General features: G+C 30.9%; 2 protein-coding genes across 2 annotated transcripts in view; one reads left to right on the plus strand and one right to left on the minus strand.

Moving 5' to 3' along the window:
• Window positions 1-8,083, plus strand: part of LOC111621607 (TGF-beta-activated kinase 1 and MAP3K7-binding protein 1-like) — a 28,795-nt gene extending 20,712 nt beyond the window's left edge. Inside the window, exons 3-8 of the mRNA XM_023363792.1 lie at window positions 5,909-6,143; window positions 6,432-6,570; window positions 6,676-6,907; window positions 6,984-7,119; window positions 7,196-7,366; window positions 7,453-8,083. Of these exons, the coding sequence (XP_023219560.1) occupies window positions 5,909-6,143; window positions 6,432-6,570; window positions 6,676-6,907; window positions 6,984-7,119; window positions 7,196-7,366; window positions 7,453-7,818 (1,279 nt within the window). The 3' untranslated portion in view covers window positions 7,819-8,083. The remainder of the gene's footprint in view (window positions 1-5,908; window positions 6,144-6,431; window positions 6,571-6,675; window positions 6,908-6,983; window positions 7,120-7,195; window positions 7,367-7,452) is intronic.
• An 11,892-nt stretch (window positions 8,084-19,975) lies between these two features.
• On the minus strand, window positions 19,976-23,185 carry LOC111621576 (elongator complex protein 6-like). The gene is made up of 2 exons (XM_023363756.1): window positions 22,390-23,185; window positions 19,976-21,305 (listed from the first exon to the last, which is right to left on the minus strand). Exon 1 carries the CDS (start codon window positions 23,057-23,059, stop codon window positions 22,403-22,405), a length of 657 nt encoding a protein of 218 aa, XP_023219524.1. The 5' UTR covers window positions 23,060-23,185; the 3' UTR covers window positions 19,976-21,305; window positions 22,390-22,402.
• Between the last annotated feature and the right edge of the window lie 739 nt (window positions 23,186-23,924).

The raw sequence follows: 23,924 nt of genomic DNA on the forward strand, positions 1-23,924 counted from the left end.
GCGGCAGAAAGCATATATATAATTATAATAAACTTACAATAAATTAAGTTAATATATAATTATATATACAGTAGCTAATTTATATATAATTAATATATAATTATATGTACAGTACCTAATTTATATATAATTTATATATAATACTAAACAGACGATAGCAAACTCAATTTAGCCGCTCCGTAGCGTGGCGCAGGGTCGGAGGAAAGTAGTTCGGCTGCTCATCCACTATTGGTCCAGACTCTATCAATCTTGTCGCGAAATGACGTTATAGGAGGTACGTTATACGAAAGTTGCTACAATTGTTTCGCTACGTTATAGGGGGGTTGACTGTATATTTTTGTATACAATTCTGAGAAATTTTGCTAACCATCTTGTATTAACAAATAAAAATGGAACTGCATTGAATTCTGTTTTCATTGTTAATTAAATCAGTAAAATAATTGTAACATGAAAATGATCAGTAATTTAATCATTATTAATCCATATAATTGGGCTGCAATTTGAAAAAATTGTAGACCTATAAATTCCCACTGTCATCCATCCATCTTTCCTTAATCTCAACAATGGAGTTATATACATGAAAGATGAGACCAGATAAGGAAACCATAGGGGGCAGGAGGCCCTAATTAACAATATATAAACTTCTGATTGAAACCAGAAGAGTTACATTATTTCAATTCAAAAATTTCCTCCCAAAAGGAGTTAGATAAATGACCTGCACAACTCTTGTTAAAGGAAAAGTATGATGTACTAATTTGAGTCAGAGAGCATATATTTTAAATTAAATAAATTAAAAATATGATTAAAAATTGCAGCCCAGCATTGTGACAATGTCACAATAAATAATTGCTCATTTTATTTTTAGATTATTTTAGTAGCAGGCAATAGACTTTTCATTTCATTATTAAAATGGCAAAAATTTTTATCATATATATAATTTAATAATCAAATAATAATATACTTTCATTGCAAGTTAATGCCAAATGGCATCATTATTAGATTATTGAGAGTCTGTCTTAGTAATATGTAATTGTACATAATTCATATGTAATATGTACATTCCGACATCAGTGAACTCAGATAACACTATTCCTTATATAGTTTGAAATTCTGGTAAATTCAGGATGGCCATATTTCTAAAACAATGTGGGACAATCAAAATGAGAGGGGTTAGACTTTGATTCTCTGTAATTTTAACTGTAACCATAAATCTAAGAAGGAAAAAAACATTTGATTTTTAATACATTACAAATAGTTATATTTTTAATCATTTTATTTTACTTTGTTTCTTTAAAGAAAACATACAACCGTATAAATATTTTTATAATAAACATTGATTTTTACAAAATTTTTATGTAATTAAGCACATTTGTATGTGGTGAATGAAACAGAAGCTTTCTTCAAAGGAGTCATATTGCTTTACCTATTTTGATGATAATTCAATATTATATAATTCCCTTAATAATAGTCTTTCCTTCAGTTTCAAGGATTTAACCAACACAACTCTTCCTGAGGCTTGTTTTTATAGAGTGTACTTCAGCTTACAATTGGACTGTAAAGCACTTAAATCCTAGAATAAATTTTGGAGAAGTGAAGAATTTAGGTTTTTTAATTTTTATATACAAAAAAATAAGTGACTTTATATTAATTTCATAAAAACTAGTTATTTTATTGTTCATTTAAGAGAAGTATTAATTAATACACAAATGTAATGTTTTTTAAAAAAAAATTTTGTATATTTGAAAAATTAATTTGAATTTGTAATTCAACATTCCAAAAAAAAATTTTTATTAAGAATGTTAATGAATCTGATGTAGTCCTCTAAATCAGACCAAAGTTTTTCTCTATTTATATATTTTCTGAAAAGAGAAAAGTTTCTTGTGTACTTTATTTCATAGAGTTCCAGTTTTAGTGTTTGTTTTATTTTATAATAAGGACTGAAGAGGGGACAAATAGCCCAAAATGCATTTCCTTTTATATAATAAAGTCTACATAACCAATCAGCCGTGTTCCTGTATGATAAGTTCTTTATAGCAGTTCTGTACAGTTTTAAAAATGTCATTGTGTAGTCCACAGTGAATATTATTTTAAGACTTCTGTTATAGACACATTTAACAAAACAACATATGCAGAATTATTAAAACAAAATCTGTATATAATAGTCAAATTTTCTGTTAAATGTAGTAAGTATAACTTACTTATCTTTTATGATTAATTTTGATAAAGTGAAGTTACACTAAATATAGTAAACTAAATATTTATAATTTTATCTGATGTAATCTCATATCTGTATTTCCATTATTTGCTAAATAAAATGTCATGTTATCTAATCAGTTTTAAGACAAACATTATAAAAACATTTATTAATACTGTTTAAATTTTTCTTTTTTAAAAACAAACATTAAGACAAAATCAAAGAAATAATGTGCAGAAATCATATTTGACTGACAACCAATTTTTTCACTCCTAACTTAAAATCATAATTGAGCTGCAATTTGAAAAAATTGTAGATCTATAAATTTCCACTGTCATCTGTCAGTCCATCTGTCTTTTCTTAATCTCAAGAATGGTGTTAGGATAAATGAAATTCATATATACAGAGTGAGGCATAATTAACACCCGTTTGAAATTTTAAATTTTATTGAACAAAAATTACATAAATACAAGAACAAAAAATACAACAAATTACAATGATTTAATATTAATGGACATGCTCAAAATGTTCCCCTTCATATTCAATACAATGCTGAACTCTACTAGCAACACTTCTACAAACTTTTTGACACATTTCCATGACAATTACTTGTTTTAATTCAGGAATTGTAGTTTTTGATTTCAGGCTGTAAACCTAATCTTTCAATATACCCACACAAAAAAAAAAGTCCAGTGGTGTTAGGTCTGGTGATTGCAATGGCCACTCAATAGGTCCTCGTCGTCCTATCCATCTCTCCTCAAAATTTAGATTTAACCATTCCCAAACATTTAAAGAAAAGATACAGTATAAGATATATCTAAAATAATGTCATATAAAATTAAAACATTACAATTTTTACTGCAAAAATTTATAAGATATTAAAAAGGGCATTACTTATGCCCCACCCTGTATATAGAATATATATATAAGAAAATATATATATGGAAAGTTTAGAAGGAGAAGATTTTGATTAACTATATACAAACTTTTGATACAAAATGGAAATCATATTAAAAAATTTTCACCTGAAAAGTGTTAGATAGATGACCAACACAACTCTATTGTTAAAGGAAAAAAGTATGATGTACAGTACAAGGGGCAAGCTAATACTAATTTGAGGTGGAGAGCATATATATTAAATTAAATAAATTTAAAATATATAATTAAAAATTGCAGCCTGCATTATGACAATGTCACAATAAATAATTGCTCATTATTATCTACAACCTTGATTTATCTAAACCAAAACTGCTGATGATAATCTACAAATACTGCATTTATTGCAATATTTGTGATACAAATTAATGGTTTGATTTGGTTAGTTGTAATAACATATTTGGTTGAAAAATACTTGAATTATTAAACTTTTATAAATCTTTACTTGCATGTGTAATAAATAAGATTTGATTTATTTTTTGTTTTCTGATTAGCAATAATTTAAAATATATTTATGTATGAAGATCAGAAACTGCAAATATATAAAGATATATATTTATATCTTTATATATATATACATACAGTAATACCCCGAACTTACGTGATAGGTGGGACCGAGTGATAACCATGTAAGTCGAATTCGCTTAAGTCAGGGTATAATTTTGCATACAAATACATACAAATTATTTTTATTTGGGACTGGAGACTAAAGAAAACAATAATTTAGAAAAAAATGTTTTCAAAAGTCTTTAACAGAGAGCTCGTTGTTTTGCCTCATAGCTTCATGCAGATGTGCAAACGATCGTTTGATGACTCCCTGATCTATCGGTTGAAACAAGCTGGTTGTATTTCGTGGCAAAAATACAACTTTCACACGTGGGTCAAAATTAGTTAAAGTTGCAGGGGTGACCTGGTGCGTTGTTGATTACGAGCATCACTTTAAATGGAATTTGTTTAGATTGGCAATAATGTTCGACTGCAGGTATGAAGTGATGACCAAACCAGTCCTCAAAAAGGGAAGCTGCCACCCAAGCTTTCGACTTCCAAATCACAGTCAAGCCAGCTTTAGATTTTTTTCAATGCTCTTGGATTTTCCGAGCGATAAACTAAGAGAAATTTTAACTTACAATCACCAGCTGCATTCGCGCTAACTATCACTGTCAATTGATCTTTGGCGGCCTTAAAACCTGGAAAGGTTTTCTCTTCACGTGTGATAAACGTTCTTTTAGGCATCTTCTTCCAGAACAGGCCAGTCTCGTCTACGTTGAATATGATTTGGCTGGTATAGCCACCTTCATCTATCATAGCTTTGAATTTCTCTGGATAGTAAGATGCAGCCTCTTTGTCAGCACTTGCTGCCTCTCCACTTTCTGTAATGCTATGCCAATTATAGCAACTTTTGAATTGGCTGAACGAACCGTTACTAGCTTTAAACTCTTCATCTTTAGCCACCTCTCCAACATCCTCTTTCAATATCTCAAAAACCAGCTTAGCTTAAGAGCACACCGTGTTCTGATCAACAGGACAATTTTTCACATTTACTTGTTTATCACACCACAATTTTAACATTGTTTCAATCTCGGTGATAATACTGTGACGTTTACGAATGATGCTTGAATTTAAAGATTGAACATTTTTCGCAGCTTCGAGAATTTTTTCTTTACCTTTTATAATTATTCTGACCGTCAATTCTGGTAGATCAAACTTCTTTGCCAATTCACAAATTTTCATTTTTGTATCGAAGTTAATAATGTTAACTTTACATTCCAAAGATAAAGATGTTTTTGTTGTTTGATGCAGAAGAATCAGTTCTACTTTGTTTGGATGACATAGTAGAGTCTCTCAAGTTTCTGTAGATAAATACAGAAATAAATAACACAAAATAAATTGTAGCTATGTGTCGATTCCGTGCGACACGTCCGAACATGTAAGCTGAACAATAGTGTGGGGGGTGAGTAATCAAGAGTTGCGTGGTGCTCAAACAAAAGAGGAATCGACGAGATTTGAAAATCGCTTAAGTCGGGGTAGTGTAAGTCAAGGTATTACTGTATTTTTTTTTATTTTAAATTAATGGTCTCTGTGCCATTTATTTAATTTTAGTTAAGAATATATTTATATTTTCATCAAATAAAGATTATGATTTTATAAAATTTACTTAGGTCCATTGGATAGTTTACATGAAAAATATATATGAATATATATTTTTAAGCTTATTGAATTAGAATAATTAATTTTTACTGTTGTTTAACTTTATCCAATGTACTTTTTAACTTTTAATTTTATTTTTTATTCTTTAACTATTACATAGTCCACTACTAATGTTACTTTGTATTTATTATAATACTCAAATACTTATAAAAATAACCATTAGTTTATAAACTGTATGACTTGAAAANCAGTTAAGTTTCTGTTTGTGTTTGATGATGATGATGATAATTCATATTCACAATCTTAATATTTGTAAATTTTGAGTTTTATTCATTCAATAATCATGAAAAAAAAATTTTAGTAAAAAACTGTTTTTGTAATGATATACAAATTATTAGAAAGATCAAATACCATGGTAATAGATCTTTCTAATAATTTGTAGGTTCTTTCTAATAATCTCTACTATATACATTTTATATATATCATACTTTTCCATGGCATGTATTTATATAGAATCCAGAAGTTTATTTCTGAGAATAAATGCTGGTTAAAAATAATTTATTTTTATTTTTGCTGAAATAACCTTAAATTTTTTTGTTTTTAAATGACATATTTTTTATTATTTTCTAGAGCTGATGATGTGTATTTCTATGGTTTGTTTGACGGTCATTGTGGAAAGAAAGCAGCACATTTTGCAGCTCAAAGAATGCCAGCAGAAATCCTATTAGGTCAACTTAAAGGAAATGAGAACGATAAAAGTATAAAAGAATTATTACGAAAAGCATTTTCAACTGTCGAGAAAGGATTTTTTGAATCAATTGATGATCTTTTGGCAGAAAAAGCTAATTTAGAATTTCAGTTGCAGGTATCTATTTATTCATTTTTGATTATTACAATAATTATTAGAGAAACATTTATAGAAGAACATAGCATTAAATAAGACAAAGAAATATTTTCAAATTCTAAAATTACTTTTAAAATTGTACAAATACTTTTGCATCATCAGAATTTTTTCATTTATCAATTATGGCTTTGGTTTCTGTAAACTTTTCTACATATAGAATTTAGGATGTAGACTGTGTGAGTCATGAATATTTGACTTGATAATTTGAAAAATAATGTCTGTTTGACTGTTAAATAATATAATTTTTAGGAAGCAGGAATGTATGCAACGTACAGGAACCAACCAGAAATTATTGACTGTCTTAGAACAATTTCTTCCGAAATTTCAGGAGGAACTACTGCTGCTGTTGCTCTAATTGTCAAAAATAAGCTCTATGTTGCAAATGTTGGTTAGTATTTTTTTTTTAAATAATTGTATTGTATATTCAGTATTATCTATCTATTATATATTAATTTAATATATTATATATTTATTAAATAATTTTTTTTAAAAGGAAATAGCAGAGCCGTTCTATGTAAAATAGATCAGAGTAACTTAATTCATGTTCAGCAGTTAAGTGTCGATCATGATATTGATAATGATGATGAATTACTTCGGTTATTAGAGCTCGGAATGGATGTAGAGAAAATACGCAAGCAAGGAAAATTAGGCAATCAAGAAAATACACGATGTATTGGAAATTATATGGTTAAAGGAGGATATAGAGATTTCGATTCAATACTTCGGTACCTAACTATAAAATAAAAGAAAGATTTTTAAAATGAAATATCAAAATTGAGTATTATACTTATATATTTTTAGAGAATCAAGCCAAGAGCCTGTTATAGCTGAACCGGAAATGTGTGGAGGTATTCAAATAGATGATAGTTGTAGGTTTTTACTACTAATGTCTAGTGGATTATATAAATCCTTAAAAGAAGCTACAGGTACAAAACAGGTAATAAAATATTCATGTGTTTAATATCTTTAAAAATAAAAATTTGTTAATAAATTTTCATTAAAATAATTTTTAGGCAAATCTTGATATATGCAAAATGGTTATAGAACAGTTTTCCATGCATACAACAATTACTGGAGTTGCTCAAGCTGTGGTGGATAAAATTGTAAGAATTCATCATGACATGTATTTAAATAGTCCCGAATCATTAACAGTATGCCAAAAACGAGATGACATAACACTTATAGTGAGTAGATTTTGTTCACTATTATTTCTGTTTCTAAAATATAACAGTAAATTTACTAAAATGTATTTATATATATAATATTACAGGTTAGGAACTTTAATCAACCTTTACCAAGTTCTGCAACACCTTCTCAAACTTCAAGTTCAATGACAAGTAGTGTAGATGAATTAAAAACAATTAAACGAATGGGTGGAAATATTATTACCAGCAGGCCTGATCCTGAACCTGAAATATATAGTGAACTAAACACTGCTTCTAACACAGAACCACTCATGAGTAATCAGTCAGAGCAAGAAGAGGGACAGATGTTATTTCAGTCTCTTCGAAGTCACTCGTTACCTTTAAATGAAAGAGGAAGGATAAATCCTTATGTAGACTTTTCTAATTTCTATAATGCGATAGAAGAAGCAAAGAAACAAGGGAAAAAAGTGCCTGAAGGTTGTGATACTTAAAGACAAATGCATTCTATGAATATTTTATGAAGTCATTACAAATCAAAATGAAATTCTCAGCCTTTGGTTATTGAATAATTCATCAGAAATAGCATAAAATATTTTTATGCTTTTTTTCCCATCAAATAAATTTTCAATTCTGAGGTGTGAGACATCCAAACAATAGACTTTTGACATGTGTAATATTTAGTGTATGTATAGATGTTACATACACTAAATATTACACATGTCAAAAGTCTAAACTTAGTATACAGAGTGGAAATCTCGTACTAATCAATAATGATATTTTTATTCTTAAAAAAATAAATGATAATAATATTTTTATTTGATGATTATTTTATATACAATATTATNAAAAAAAAAAAACTTTACTAGGTCTTACTTTTGGGGGGAGGCCTTATATTTAGCAATTCAGCAAAACCTCTGCTAGGTCTTATTTTCGGGGAAACATGGTATGTATGCAAACAAGCGTTTTCACTTATGAATTTAAACAAGTACAAAACACGGAACAGGTTAACCAACAAGAATTTGGAAAATCTGCTGGTTGTTTCAACATCTGCCATTACGCTAGACATCAAGAAGATTGCTGCCAGCATCCAATCTCAGCCATCGCATTAATCACTTGGAGGTCTGGCCCCCAGTCAGTAAACTTAATCCTAATTTGGCCCTTCTTCAGAAAAGGTTGTGCATCCCTGATTTAACAAACATAAAATGAAGTGACGAAAATAGCAAATACCGATTGATTTTCCCTTGTCTTCAGGCAACAATTCAAAACTTTTCGGAGCGCTGGAGACATCGACATCGATGCTCAACCTGGTATATACTGATCGGATAGTATTCCTCCGAACTTTGAAACTCTCCTGTGTAATTCCAGCCTTTTATTTTTTGACAGAAACAATTTTTTTATAGTATTCGCAAGACTGTCGGGCAGACACTCGTTAAGTTTTGTGTCGAGTTTTATTTTCAAGAGGTAAAATAGCAAAGTTAGAGAGTGGGCAGAAAATATCTAATGTTGCTGGGCAGTATGGCTTGAACAAATCTACAGTATGGTGCAGTATAATCAAGAAGACTCAAGCAGCTAAACGAGTAACAAAAATCACTTCTGAGAAAAAAGAACATTGGAGGTCATAACGGAACCTGACACATATCTGACGACAGAAGAACACCAAGAACTCTTGAATGAAGAATACCAAGAAACTCGGTGAGATATGTTTTATTAAGAAAAAGAGGATTAATGCCGATATCTGCTATTAAAGATGTTTTGAAGTGGGAAGATGTCAGAACGGTCTTAGAATGGCATTCAAACCATGTTGAGGTTAATAGGCTTGGGGATCTCTACAATTACAATGCTATTAATTACTTCTGAAAATCCTGAAAAAGAGAGAAAAACAATCAACATTAGACATATTCTTTAACCCCCACAAACAAAAAAACATAACTAATAAAAATGCAAGACTGTGTATATATGTATTTTTATTATTACATTTAAATGAATGTACTAAGAAAGTATATATTTTTTATATTTTGGAGTCTCCAGAACGAATTAATCAAATTCCCATACAAACCTATGGTAAATTGATAATCGGATAGCGAACAAAGTCTTGGAACGGAATATGTTCGTTAATCCATCACCCACTGTAGTATTTTATTTCCATTTAAACAAATGCTTTATAATACTAGAACAAATTTTCTTACAAACAGAATCAATTTTTGATTCTTTAAATATTCTGAAAGGAAAATGGATTGAAGCAAGTCAAGAAAGTAATATTAAAAATTAAATTACTTTATAGTAACTTGCTCTTAAAATTAAAAAACCAGATTGCTATATAAGATATAATAGGAATAACAAGTAAAATGGCAAAGCCATTTTTGGGACAAGACTATGTCCGAGAGCGTGAGCAACACACGCATAAATCTCATACTCTCACCTGTTTGCAGAAATACACTCAGCATTTTGTATTTTCTTTTGATCTAGTTCTTGGTCCCCTGACTATCTACAAGTCTGATTTATTTTGTGTGTGCATGATTTGGGCACCAAATACTCTGTGCTAAATTACAACTCCTGACATGTACTCCTTCATACCTCTAAGGTGTGCAGCTGTGGATAGCAGCACAATCTTAAAGACGAGACGTAGTCTCATCAAAAAGTGTTATGTTCAAATTTTAAGTTGTTATAAATTATTAATAAATTACTTTGAGCTCAAAATTTGTTCAAAAAGAAATAAATAATTTTTTATTATATTTGAGTTACTTTCACTGTGATGAACACAAATTTTAAAATCATTTGTTACTCTCAGCAAAAAAACTTACAATTACTAAATAAATTCTGTATGGAAATGTCAGTCTTATAATAGTCAAACTGAAGTTGATCTGTTATAATATTCTTTAAGTCAATGCTTGAATGTCTAATAAACAGAAACATTAAATAATTTATCAGTAAATGTGTCCTATTATCAAAAGAAATGTTTCTTAAAATGTTTTATAGTTTTATCAAATGTGATATTATAAAACTGCAATTTAAATTTTATCAAATATATGCTGCTAAAAAAATTCCATTTGTTTTTTCAAACTGACAATTAATGTTCATTTATAAAGACAGAACTTTACTACAGTAATTGTTTTAATTGATTTATTTTTGACTGCAAGTATAAATATGACAGTGGTTTTTTCAAACTCCAATGTTTCATAAAACAAAGACAAGTGTAAATAACAAAATGAATTTATTACCAAAAGTTAGGTACAAACACGGTTACTTTTCGATATACTCACCATGAAGATTGAGGCATTTGTCATATCTGTGGATGACCTTTTCCATCTTCTCTTCATAGAATGTTGCCACCAATGACTTGAGATGGGCCCTAACATTGTTTTGAAGATCGTTATTAGTCTCAAACCTCTACCTCCTAGCCACTTTTTTGTTCAAGACAGAGGTGGAAGTCTTCACACATTAAAAAGTTCCAAGCTGGGTAGAAGTTTTCACCACCTTTAAACACCCAGCATATAGCACTGATTTGGTGCTGAGTGACTTCCACCTCTTTTCTGAATACAAAAAGTGGCTAGGAGAGCAGAGGTTTGAGACTAATGATGATCTTCAAAACAACATTAGGGCTCATCTCAAGTCATTGGCAACAACATTCCATGAAGAGGGGATGAAAAGGCTTGTCCACAGATATGACAAATGCCTCAATCTTCATGGTGATTATGTTGAAAGTAACCAAGTTTGTACCTAACTTATGGTAATAAATTCATTTTGTTATTTACACTTGTCTTTGTTTTTTATGGACCATCGGAGGTTGAAAAAAACAGCCTACATAAAACTACTAGATATTACTTTTGGTAATGGTAATATCTTGCAATGACTGTAGTTTTGAACATGTACAGTACAGTACAGTACAGTACAATACATGGTCAAACATTATACATATACCAATACTTGTTTGACTTACAGTAGAAGCTTGTAGTAAATGGATTAAAACAAGACATCAAAATATTGGATGCATGAATGGGATCACTTGTAATTTATACAATGTTATTTTTATACTTTTCAACTACAATTTCATCCTATAACACTTTTTTTTCTTTATTTGTGGTTTTAGGCCCTTTACTACTCAGAGAGCACAAAGTCACACAAACCCACTCTCAAAATTATGCATATTCTTGATCAATCCCTTTAATTGTACAAGGAAGCAAGGAATAACATACAGCACAGCATACTGAACATTACATTATTAATTAATTACATGTATAATGTACAAAACTGACATGAATAGTATGGTTCACTATACACACTTCAGAAACAAAAATAAATCATTGATATATAATCATTATGATCATAAAATGCTAGGATAACAATGATTATTTGCATACCCGTCCACCCACATCAGCACTATGTACTGTACAAGGTAGTATCAAAAAATTTCATGACTGGTCCTGTAGCACAATAACAGAGGGCAGGCAGTATGGGGATGCATTGGCAGCTGTAGGGAATACTGACCGGTGGAAATTAGTATGTTGAGTGACATCATTCTGTGAACAAGTTTTGTGCTATGTTGAATTGAGTAACCATGTGCATGGGCTTATCTTCAATTTCAGTATGGACGCCAAAATCAAACAGAGAGCCAACATGAAATTCTGTGTTAAACTCAGCAAAACTAGAAAGGAGGCCTTCAAAATGATTCAGCAAGTCTATAGATGATGCTACAACAAGTAAACCGAGGTGTTTCAAGTGGCATACATGTTTCAAGGATGGCAGAACATTGCTGAAAGACCATCCACTAGAACCATCAAGGTCAGGTCAACCATCCACTAGTACAACCCCCAAAAACATTGAAAAATTAGGCAACTTGTGTATGAGGATCATTGGAGAACCATTGTGGACATTGCTGTCATTGTTAATGTGTCATATGAGACAATCCAGGCAATCCTGATGACACAGTTAAACATGCACCACATCTCTGGAAAGTTTGTGCCCAGGCTGCTGACATAGTAACAGAAGGCACACCATGTTGAAGTGTGTGAAAATCTTTGTCAGCAGGTCATGGAAGACCTAAACCTCTTGTCAACAATCATTACTGGGGACAAGATATGGGTCTATGGTTATGAAACCATGTCTGATTCCCAGACTTAACAACAGTCTTTGAAGGAAGAGCCCAACGTCTCCACAACCAAAGAAGGCAAAGCAGGTCAGGAGCACAACCAAGAACATCATGATCATTTTTTTCAACATTTGTGAGGTTGTGCCCCATGAATTTGTCCCCGAGGGCAGGATCATCAAGTTCTACTGCAATATTCTGAGGTGACTGAAGGAGAACATTCAGTGAAAGAGACCTCAACTCTTGAGCCAATGCAACTGGGTCCTCCATTATAACAATGCACCCACTCACAGTGTGTTGCTAACATGTCAGTTTTTAGCCCACAACATCACAACCCTTCATCCACCCTACTCACCTGATTTGGCTCCCTGTGATTTTTTCCTGTTTCTAAAGATGAAAATGAAGCTGAAAAGTCACTGGTTAGAAACTGTGGAGGAGATTGTGACACAAATTGCAAAAAGTTCTCTTCATACCCTTGAAGAAAAAGACTTCCAAAGTGTTTTACAAAAATGGCAGATGCACTGTGAGTACTTTGAAGGTGATGCTAGCCAAATATAAATAAAGTAATTACTTTTTATGTAATCGGACCAGTTCAGAACTTTTTGATACCACATCGTATTTATGGGTTCTCCATACATACATACATACATACATAGTACAGATGTGGGTGTGTGCACTGTTGAAATTAATCATGAATTCAACATTAAATTCTGCATAAAATGTGGTAATAACTTTAAACAGACAAATGTTTTGGTAATCGTAATATTTTTCTACCCCCAATGACAAACATGAATAAGAGATAAAAAATAATAATTATGGATTTATAACTGAATATTTTGTACTTAGTTTTAATAATACAGTAGAACCTCGAAAACTCTGCTCTCGATAACCCGGCACTCCGGATAACTCGGCCACACCCTGGCAGGGCAAAAAAATCCTTAGTTAATTAATTTTCATTATAGACAGCTTTATAAAAGTATAAAAGCTCTCATAAAGTATTTTTCTGAGGTCTGTCTTATCAGGTAAATTACTGTACACAGTGTATTCATTAATTTTCATTTTCATGTAGTAAAGGCTCTATGCCTTCATAAAAGATGTACTTTTCCTTTGTTTAAGGGTATTTGGGCAGTTTATTCTCTGTTGTATTCTCAAGCAAACAATACATACAAGTACAGTACACTATTTTCTGAGGAAACACGCATACTTATCCTTTTTTAACTCCATTCCCGATAACCCGGCATTTTCACAAACTCGGCCACCCTTCGGTCCACATTAGGCCGAGTTTTCGAGGCTCTACTGTATTAAGTAAAACTTCAAAGATGCTTGCTTTTATTAAAAATTTTATTTGAATTCAAAATTATTTCTATTTTGAAAGAATAAAGTTAAATATGAATAATAACAAAATTTTCTGATATATATTTAATAAATTTTAAATCTAATCAAAAATTGCATCTAGTTTTGTTGAATCATGCAAGTATATCATACTATTTCAATTCTTCAAAATTAATACTTTATTATTTTATGTTAGTTATTATTTCATTTTTTAACCAAATGTTGCCTCAGGAAAACATACTACTACCTACGCTGATGATGGTAACCAAGCAATATTACACAGTGAAAGTAATTAAATCATAATCAGTGGAAATTTAATAAAAAATTTAAAAAGTTTAATAATTATAACAATTACTCAAGTAGTTCATCTAGCATTATTTGCTGACTATCTTTTGATAATATTTCATAATATAATGCTCATATCCATATTGTTTTCAAAACTTTACACATCTGTACTATGATGAAGTACTTTCATACTTTCCCACGTCTGAGCATTTCATTGGAGGATCTACCTTATCTTCATGTTGACTCCAGAGAAATCTTCAGTAACAATTTGGAATATTTCTGATAATGTCATCATTGCAGACATTGAATTTCTTTGTCAATTGTCAACTAGTTTTTAAATGTTTCTTTTGACATATGTGGTGTGTCTAGAAAATTTGGCAAATGCTAGCATAAAAACAACAAAATAAAAGATACATAGGAATTACCTTTATAGGCCTTCAATGTATTCTCCATGAGACACAACACACTTTTGACAACATTCATAAAGCTTCTGAAAACTGTTGAAAAACTCTTGTTTGGGAAATGCCTTAAGAACTGCTATCATATGAGCTTGAATTGTGGAAATGTCAGCAAAATATGATTCCTTAATGACCTGTTTGAGTATTCCATGCATCTCCATCAACATTTTCCCCAATTTGAAACACATTATGCCACGTTATGCCATTGTTCTATTGTTCTTTGATGCCACGTCTCATACAGACTGTGCTTGAATAACTACCCACTTGCAGCTATGCATAGTCCATGTTAGAAGGTAATTCTAGACATGTCCCTGGATGTCAGTATACATGCTTGATCTTGTGCCATGTGGCATGATATCATAAGATTCACCAAGCTTTTTAGACACCCATATATTTCCTGCAGTGTTATTTATGATCCCTCTTCAACAGACTTCATTTCCAGATGTCTCCATGCTACTTTTAAAATACATAAATGATTACAGGTTTAACTCTTTAAACATGCAATCAGCCAAAATCAGCTTAATCCATTTGAGACAAAATTGGCTGAAGGGAAAGTTGTTTGACTGGTTTTGCTATACAAATTCCCCTTGTAGGCTAGTCTGAGGGTTAAAAACAATTTCATTTCAGGTATATTCACATTTAATTTACATTGACAGCAGTGCAGTGCTCTTATAAGCAAAGCAGAGCATGCATTTCAAAAATATGAAAAGAAGTAATCTTCACAAATAAGACTGTATTATTTTATTTGTAGAATTTATTTGTCTATAGGCTACTTTATTTTATTGTGAAATAAAGTAGCTTATAGACAATCAGGCATTGCATAAAAATAAAATATTATTTCATCTGCATTATAGATATTCCTCAGTGAATATTCAGCAATAATTTTGGTCATTCTGTCGATGTGTAGTCACAACTTTTCTCCCCACCAGGAGTGCATTTGTACACAATATTCTCTCATTTTCTCCACCAGTTAAACCTCTGGTCAGTTATATTAAAATCTTTCCCATATTTTTAGCTAATTCTTCTGCTTTACGACATATTAATGTCCTGTTAACAGATATATTTTTTTTACAAACATTACTAAACCAAAATTTCAAAGTTAACTCAACTTGCTATCTTTCTGGTTTGATTTCTCTTGCAAATCATGTTCTCATTTTTTCCTTCTGGAATTTCAATATTCTTCAAATGTGTAATGAGAAACATATCGTCAATATGTTCTTCAAAATCTTACACAAAACTGTCTGTGAAAATTTTAACTCTGCAGAAACATTGCATTGACTCAACTTTGCCAATTTATCATAGAATTCTGAAATTTCAAGCTTATCTTTGAGGTACAAATCTTTGCATTTCTATTTTTTTTTCTTCCATTAGTCTAAGATGTTTCCAACAGAAACAGCAACAACAAACAGCTAGCCTATAAAAAAAATACAGATCCATTGGCTGTTATTAACCATCTAACTTGTAAGTAAATTCAAACTTAACATTAGCAACATGATAATTATAAGTGAATTTCCAATTACAATATACAGAAGTTTTGTAATGTTATTTAATTTATATGTTTTGGGACATGTTGATTCTGATGATATTATATGATTGATAGCAATAACTGCAATTAGGATGAGCAACACTTACTGTACTTACAAACTCTTATACTATATATAAATGAAACTGCTCTCTTTAGGAAGCCATATTTATTTATTACAAAAAAATGTTTTCAAACTAAATAAATTTAGCTTCCTGTAGGTAGTTGTTTCATTTGTATATTGGGTTGTTCAGAAAGTAATTTCATTTTTTTCATGGGGGAAAAAAACAATTTTCTTATAATATATAAATATTTTATTGAATTATATGTGAAAGCCCAGACTTGACAAAAACTTTTAATCAAAAATTTTTTGAAACAGAAAAATCAGAGAAGCTGATTAAAACTTTTTCCATGAACTTGTTTCTTTGTTTGAGGTGACATATCAAATGTGTCACCTGGAACTGATAATTGAAATTCAACAATTGGACTGTTGTACAATAATTCCTAATGAAGTCATGGGAAAACCCATGAGAGACCCTAGAATACAAAAAAAGAGGTAGTTTGCCATCATAGTTAGTTCACTTTTAACTGGTGTTCGCACCTGATCCAGTTTCAGATACTGCTCAAGCCGTCACCGATTCTCTCCCTTCCCCAGACAAAAAAAGATTTCTACCCCTTCAATTCATCAAAACACCTTTTGAACCATCTGGCGGAACAGCAGCACATCAATCTGCCAATTCTACCATTCCCCAAGGAACCAACTTCTACTAAGGTATTTACCAACGCATGACTGATTTGTAAACTCTCTCTTGGTTAGGGACTATAATTGATATATAAAATTAGCACCTTGCTAAGTGACTTAACTATGTACAGAACTGCATAAATTGCATATAAATAAATGGGTATTGTGAATTGCTAAATTCATAGTAGCATACACTTCTTCCATTCATCCCTCAGGCCATCTCCATCCCAAATCCAAGTGCCTACGTGACCACTTGCACACAAAATTGAAATTAGCAGCTATCAAGGTTTCTGTGTCTGTCCTTAAAGACACAGTGCTGTCAGTCCTTATGAACTAGTCGTCGCGAATGCGGTGTTGACCCTTTGGTCCTGTGGTGCCGAAGCATGGGGGGGACTATCTTTCTGATAGTAGCACAATTCCATGCTCATAGAAGTTCTAATCTTTGCTTACAAATAACTGATCCAAGTGATTTTTGACATCCTCATTTGAGGTAAATGTTTTAGTCCTTTTAAAAATTTTGTAAAGACTGGAACAAGTAATAATCCAAGGGTACCAGATCTGGTGACTATGATGGGTGTGGTAGCACATCCCATCCAAGCTGTAACAGCTTCTGATGAGTTACCAAATTTGTGTGAGGTCTGGCATTATCATGGTGAAATACTACACCTTTCCTGTTGATCAATTCTGGCCTTTTCTGTTTGATGGAATCACTCAATTTGTCCAGTCGACAGCAGTATACTTCCAAATCAATTGTGGAATTCTCTGGTAGAAGCTCAAAAAAAAACAGTTCCCTTAAAATCCCACCACAGAGCATCACTTTTTTTTTGACGAATATTGCTTTTCAAAGTGCTTTGAGCCAGCTCATCTCTTCTACTCCATGCTCGCTTGCATTCAACATTGTTATAAACAATCCACTTTTCATCATCAGTTATGATTCATTTCCAAAACGTATCATTTTCTTGACATTTGAGAAGTGCATCACAGATGTCAACATGACAGAGCAAATCTCTTTCTTTAAGAACATGTGGAACCCATATATCAAGCTCTGAAATGAAACAAAGTCATTTCAAGTGATCTAAATGGTTGAATTTTACAAATTTAATCTTAGTGATTTCTCATGTTATTCAACAGTTTGCTTCAATCAGTACCTTTATTTTGTCTTCATCAGCTTCAACTGGCCTTCCAGAACATGGTGCATCTTCAATATCGAAATTGCCAGAACAAAATTTTGCAAACCAGTTTTGGCATAATCATTCATTCTATCAACACGTCACACAATTTTTTCTTGCTTGAACAGCATTTTTACCTTTTCAATAATAAAAAAGCAAAATATGCCAAAAATTCTGCTTTTGATTTTCCATATTTGATGGGACCAAAAAAAAAAAAAATGCAAAGAATCAAACAAAAGTTTTTGCAAATAAGCCTTGAAATGTCAGCTATCAAAATATATAATTACAATACAATTTAGGATGAAATTGGCAGGTAAAAATACAACTAATTCTTATGGTGGTAAAAATACAAACTTACTTTCCAAACAACTCAATAGTTTAAAAAATGATGCCAGTTTTCCCATACATTTAAATCATAATTTAAGCTAATAAGACAGGTGCATGAAAATATGTCAACCTATTGCTTTAAAAGATCTGAGTTTGAGTTTAGTCTGGACCCAAAATTTATAATAGGTAATATGAGTCAGGATATTGTTTCTCATCTTTCACATATACTGGCAAACCTTATAGTGGATCAAGTCTCCCTGTAATAGGTAAAATGTCTGGCCAATATACTGTACTTTGTGTCAACAAATCAATTAATCAAATTACTATTTACTTGAATTTTAAGATATGTAAGTTAGTAGAATGGAGATTATTTAGTTTTAAAATATTATTAATACTAACTGTTTCCCACAGCTTTGCTCGCACTGATCTTGCAAGCAAACCCTATTTACATTCAATATTCAACCAATATGCAAGCAAACCCTATTTACATTCAATATTCAAGCAGTAGGTGTTAATTGTTATTTAACACCTACTGCTGAGAATGATGAGAATTGCTGAGAATATAANTGCAAGCAAACCCTATTTACATTCAATATTCAACCAATATGCAAGCAAACCCTATTTACATTCAATATTCAAGCAGTAGGTGTTAATTGTTATTTAACACCTACTGCTGAGAATGATGAGAATTGCTGAGAATCAAACAAACTGTTTTTAATTTGATAAATTTTCTGGAACGTTTACAATCATTCTATAATTGAACTAATATGCAAAAAAAATTCGAATTTAAAACGGTTCGAACATTTGGTTAAAAAAACAAAATATATAAAAAATATTTATAACAATGTCTGAAATGTTATCAATTTAATACCACTAAGTACTCAATGAAGACTAAATGTAATTAAAAACAAAAAAAAAAATTGCATCTAAAATAATAGAGTAGAAGCTGTACTATTTTAGGTTACTTCTTCAGGTTAAGCCTTAATGCTCTCCCTCTCCCCCCGTGGGGAATTTCAAAAAATCCCTTCTTAGTGTGCATTTTCATGACATACCCTAACTGTGTACCAAATTTCACCTCTAGGTTCTGGAACTTTCTAGAAAAAACTGCAACATTCTCATTGAAGCATCACACATTTTCGAAGTTAACCACTTTGAAACCCCATATCTCCCACACCCTTATAGCTATCAAGATGCAACCACCATAGTGCATGATGGGAGACTTGGGGCTACTACCACACACAAACACCATTCATGTGTGATGTGTAGTTTTGGCTGCAGAGTGGAATATAAGTACAAACACGTCCATTTTTATATATATATATATATAAATGGACGTGTTTGTGCTTATATTCCACTCTGCAGCCATATATATATATATAGATTTAGATACAGATAAGTGCTTTAATTAAATGGAACAGAAAATCAAACTAAATATGTAACTGTTTGCTGGTTAATTCATTATTTTCAGATTTAATGAAAAAGAATACTTTGATCAAACAGCATCGTGAATATCACAATGCTGTTGCATATTTCCTGTGCTTCAATAAAAACGCTTATAAGCATAATGCTAGAATCAATTAACAAATCCAAGATTTAATATGAAATAAATCTTGGATTTGTTAATTGATTATGTAGGATCTGATGATGGGATGCATCCCATCATCAGATCCTACAGATCCCATCATCAGATCCCATCATCAGATCCTACAGATGATGGGATGCATCCCATCATCATCACCCTACATAAATTGGAACAAGACCATTGAAGTTTCAACATCCCTGAATAGCTTTTAATCATTTTTTTCCCAGGCTGGTCTTAATTTTGGGAAATAAAACTTTGTATGGCACCAGAACTAGTAAACAAGATGTGTTCCAATGCTGTAATCTTGCTATGCATTAAAAATTCTCACTGCTGAGTTTTGCATCACAACAGGATCCATTGTTGCAATGGAAAAACCATTTCTCTGGCACAATTCAGGTCATGTGTTTTAAATTTTTTTACAAAATCTTTGAAAAGTTAAGTATCTGTTTTACAGTCTGACCTGGCAGAAAAAATTTACAATAAACACCACTACAAAGAAAGTGACAAGCACAGGTTTGATCTTCAATTATTTTTCAACATTCTTACTTTCTTCATGCATAGAGATGAAAGAGTTTGTCATTCCATGCTCTGTCATTTTATTTATGGATCATATTGAAATATTCATCTCCTGTTTATTATGAAATCCAAAAACTTAGATGTATGAGTTTTTCCTGTTTTTAAGCTTCTAATCTGATGGAAGGATTTGTGGTATCATTTGAGAGTACATTTTTCTCATGCCCAATCTCTACTTGAATTGTCTTACAATTTGTTTGTCAATATCAATTAAATATCAACTGTTCTGCAATTAGTTGAATTATCATTTTATAGTCGTGATATACAATCATTCAAAATTTTGCAACATTATCCTCTGTTGTTGAAGCTAGTGGTCTTAATTTTCTTCTCATCTTGTCTTTTTTGAACTGTTTGTGCCATTCATAAACACATCTGGGTGATGATTTCATCATCATACATTTTGTAACATTTCCAATATTTCTGTACCATTCTTACTGAGTTTCATTAATTTAAATTATTTTTCTAAATTTCACTCACTTGTCTTTCTGCTGAATAATCACAATACTAACTTCTTTCAAGCCATAAGCTCAATTAAAACAGAACTGACTGTAACAAAATAAAATGAGATCTGTAACAGAACAAACATGTTAAAATACAATATTAATATTGCTGAGATACACAATTGTAAAGATGGTAGGTAGCTATTTTCATTTTTTTTAGTAACACTATGTATTTTGAAATGATTGAATTACCTTAATTGGTGTGCAAAGTAATATTATAGTTTTTGTATATGATGTGTTACATTTACAAAAACATCTTTATGAAAAGAGCACAATAAATCAAATCAAATCACAACTAAATTAGTCTGAATGATGCAACAGCCAAACAGCTCTCAAACTTATGGTGTTTTGGAAACAGCGTACAAAATGGGATTAAATATTTAAATAAAATACTTTTATAAATTCGAAGAGGTGTCTTACAAAAAAAGGAGCGTAAGCGGTTAACTCCTGGTCTAGCATCAACGATTGGGATTATAAAAATTCAATGTTTTAAATATTTAAATAAAATACTAAATTAAGAGAAACACATTCTGTTACTGACATAAGTGTTCAAATGCTATTTGTAATGAGAATTTCCCAGTGTCTAGACTCAGATACATGAACCTTCATTTCTTTTATTAATTATTAATAGCAATTGTCAACTCTTCTAAGATTCTAATCGGCATCATTCTGGATAGGGCAAAACAATTAAAATCCTATTCCACTGTATCTGAAGGCCTCTTCAAACAAAGGTGTGTTTTTTTCTGGCTTTGAGGACTAATGTTTTTGATTTTTTTTTCTTTAGATGTTTCTGGAAAAGTCTTACAATGTATCCTAAATAAAATGTATTTCATCTTTCACACAATTTTTAGAGTTATTTTATAAACCTAGCATTAGCAATGTCAGAAAAGGTTTCTCTTCATCTTTAATCAACTAATAGTCAAAAACAGCATCCTAATATTTGCTATTCTTTATGTTTTCTAAGAGCATATTCTCGCCAAATGATTGCCAGATTATATCAGGCTACATTCTAAGTAATTTTGGGCTGATTTTCTTCTTCCAGAACCTTCTAAATTAATTATTAAAATATTAATTTAATTATAATTATTAAATTTAGCAAGAGATATTGACTAACACCTACTTCTAGTGCCAAATTGCCTAGCATTTAATTAATAATAGTAGTAGTAATATAGTCCTATATAATTTGGCAATTGTTTGGCTTTAACATATAACTATCAGGTTTTACATGTTTATATGAGCATATTCTCTTAACTTTTTGGCTTTTAAACTCAACTGTTAGTTACTATTGAGAAGTTTTGAAAGAAAATAAAAGCAAGCTTAATCTGTTAAAAATTATCATATTTCTTTTGTTTATATCAAAACAAAATATGTCTTGGAAATAAATTTATTATACAAATGCATATTATAATTTTAAAAAAATTATATTTACTAAATAAATACACTCAGTTCTGTTTTTATATTTTCTTGGTACCATACACAAGCNAAATTCTAAAAAATAAAAATCATACCTTTCCATCAATTTCACGACTATGACCTGTATTTAATCCCTGTATAACAATTAATTTATCACATAAATGAGTTAAAATTGCATTCATTTGTTGATTATCATCATCATCTGTAATATCACAGCTGCAAACTAGAAGACAACCACCATAACGTTTAACAAGTAACCTACAATAATGTACAAGATCCAAGATATCACCAACTGATGCACCAAAACTTAAAAATAACATCACATCATCAAGAATCAAAAGAAACTCATTCTTATTTTCAATTATATCTTCAACAGCTTGTTTAATCGATTCGTAAACAGATATAAGAGTCGGTTTTGATTGAAGAAAACATGACGCAATTTTATCTTCCGGCTTTGTATTATTTAAACTCTCAAAACATCCGGAAAAAGATTTTAAAACATCCAAGCAGACAAATTGTTTGTTTTCTCTTAATTGTTTAACATTAATTCCTAGCTTCAAGCCAACGTTTGAATAATGAAGAAAAGTTTGTGACGTACTTAAAAGAACGACTGAACGTCCATTCTTCACAAAATGCATTAGAAGTTCGTTTATTATAAAATCTGCATCCTTACTTGGTTCCGCTTTCAAAAATAAAAATTGTTCAACAGTATTTAAATCGAGATATAAACCTACATCAGTTAACATGATATCTTAAATGCTTGATACACAAACAATTTTTCTTTTACTTCTACTCTGTAAACAAAATACACAGTGTGCAATACATTAATTAAGGCAACATAATATCAATTAAGTAAGCACGTGTTAGTTCATTCCAGATAATACAGTGTTGTCAATTCTTGTGAAGAAAAATTATTATTGTATTATTTTTTTAATAAAAATAAAAATGCATGTTTGTTTATCAATGTATTAAAATTAATAATATTTTAATAATAAAACATAATAATAATAACTTTAGCATATATATTTTTATTCTCTTAGTACTATTTTATTTTTATGTATTTATTTCAAAACTTTTCTCTTCAAAATTTACAATTTCTTTTTTGTAGGTCTATCATCGGCTCGGCCCAACCCACAATAGAGCGAGATCCTTAAAAATCGACATATTAATTAAAAGAGGGTTTCAGCTTTTCAGACTTAGAGTAAACGGCTGGAGTTGAAAACACGGTACTGGTATCAAATTAAAGCTCTTACACAGTAGATAATGCTGCAGAAGCGATATTTGAGAAATATGCAATGGTTCAGGCGTGGTGGAATGGCAAATGTACGGTACAATGTTAAGTCTACGATAAAACATGAGTGATTGGTTGCGTTCAACAGACTCAACAGTTCCGGAGCTGTTAAGTATTTTTCTGCTGAACGCTCTTTACAATAGCGCTGTTTCGGAACATGTTTGATGTCACATTTGGTAGCGTCTTTCATTTACGCTACCTTTTGCTAGCTGTAACTAATCAAAGATGTCTGCGATGCAAAGAAATCGTGACGACTTGTCGCTACAATTACGACTTTTAGAGGAACGTAGCGGCGACCGCAAACAAATCAGCCAAAAATG

Source organism: Centruroides sculpturatus, unplaced genomic scaffold (assembly GCF_000671375.1).
Source record: "Centruroides sculpturatus isolate CEXI.00-Female unplaced genomic scaffold, Cexi_2.0 scaffold175, whole genome shotgun sequence".
NCBI classification, from domain to species: Eukaryota; Metazoa; Arthropoda; class Arachnida; order Scorpiones; family Buthidae; genus Centruroides; species Centruroides sculpturatus.

What these genes read in the sequence shown, in the direction of transcription:
- LOC111621576 (XM_023363756.1), bottom strand. Translation starts at nt 23,059, where the DNA reads ATGTTAACTGATGTAGGTTTATATCTCGATTTAAATACTGTTGAACAA.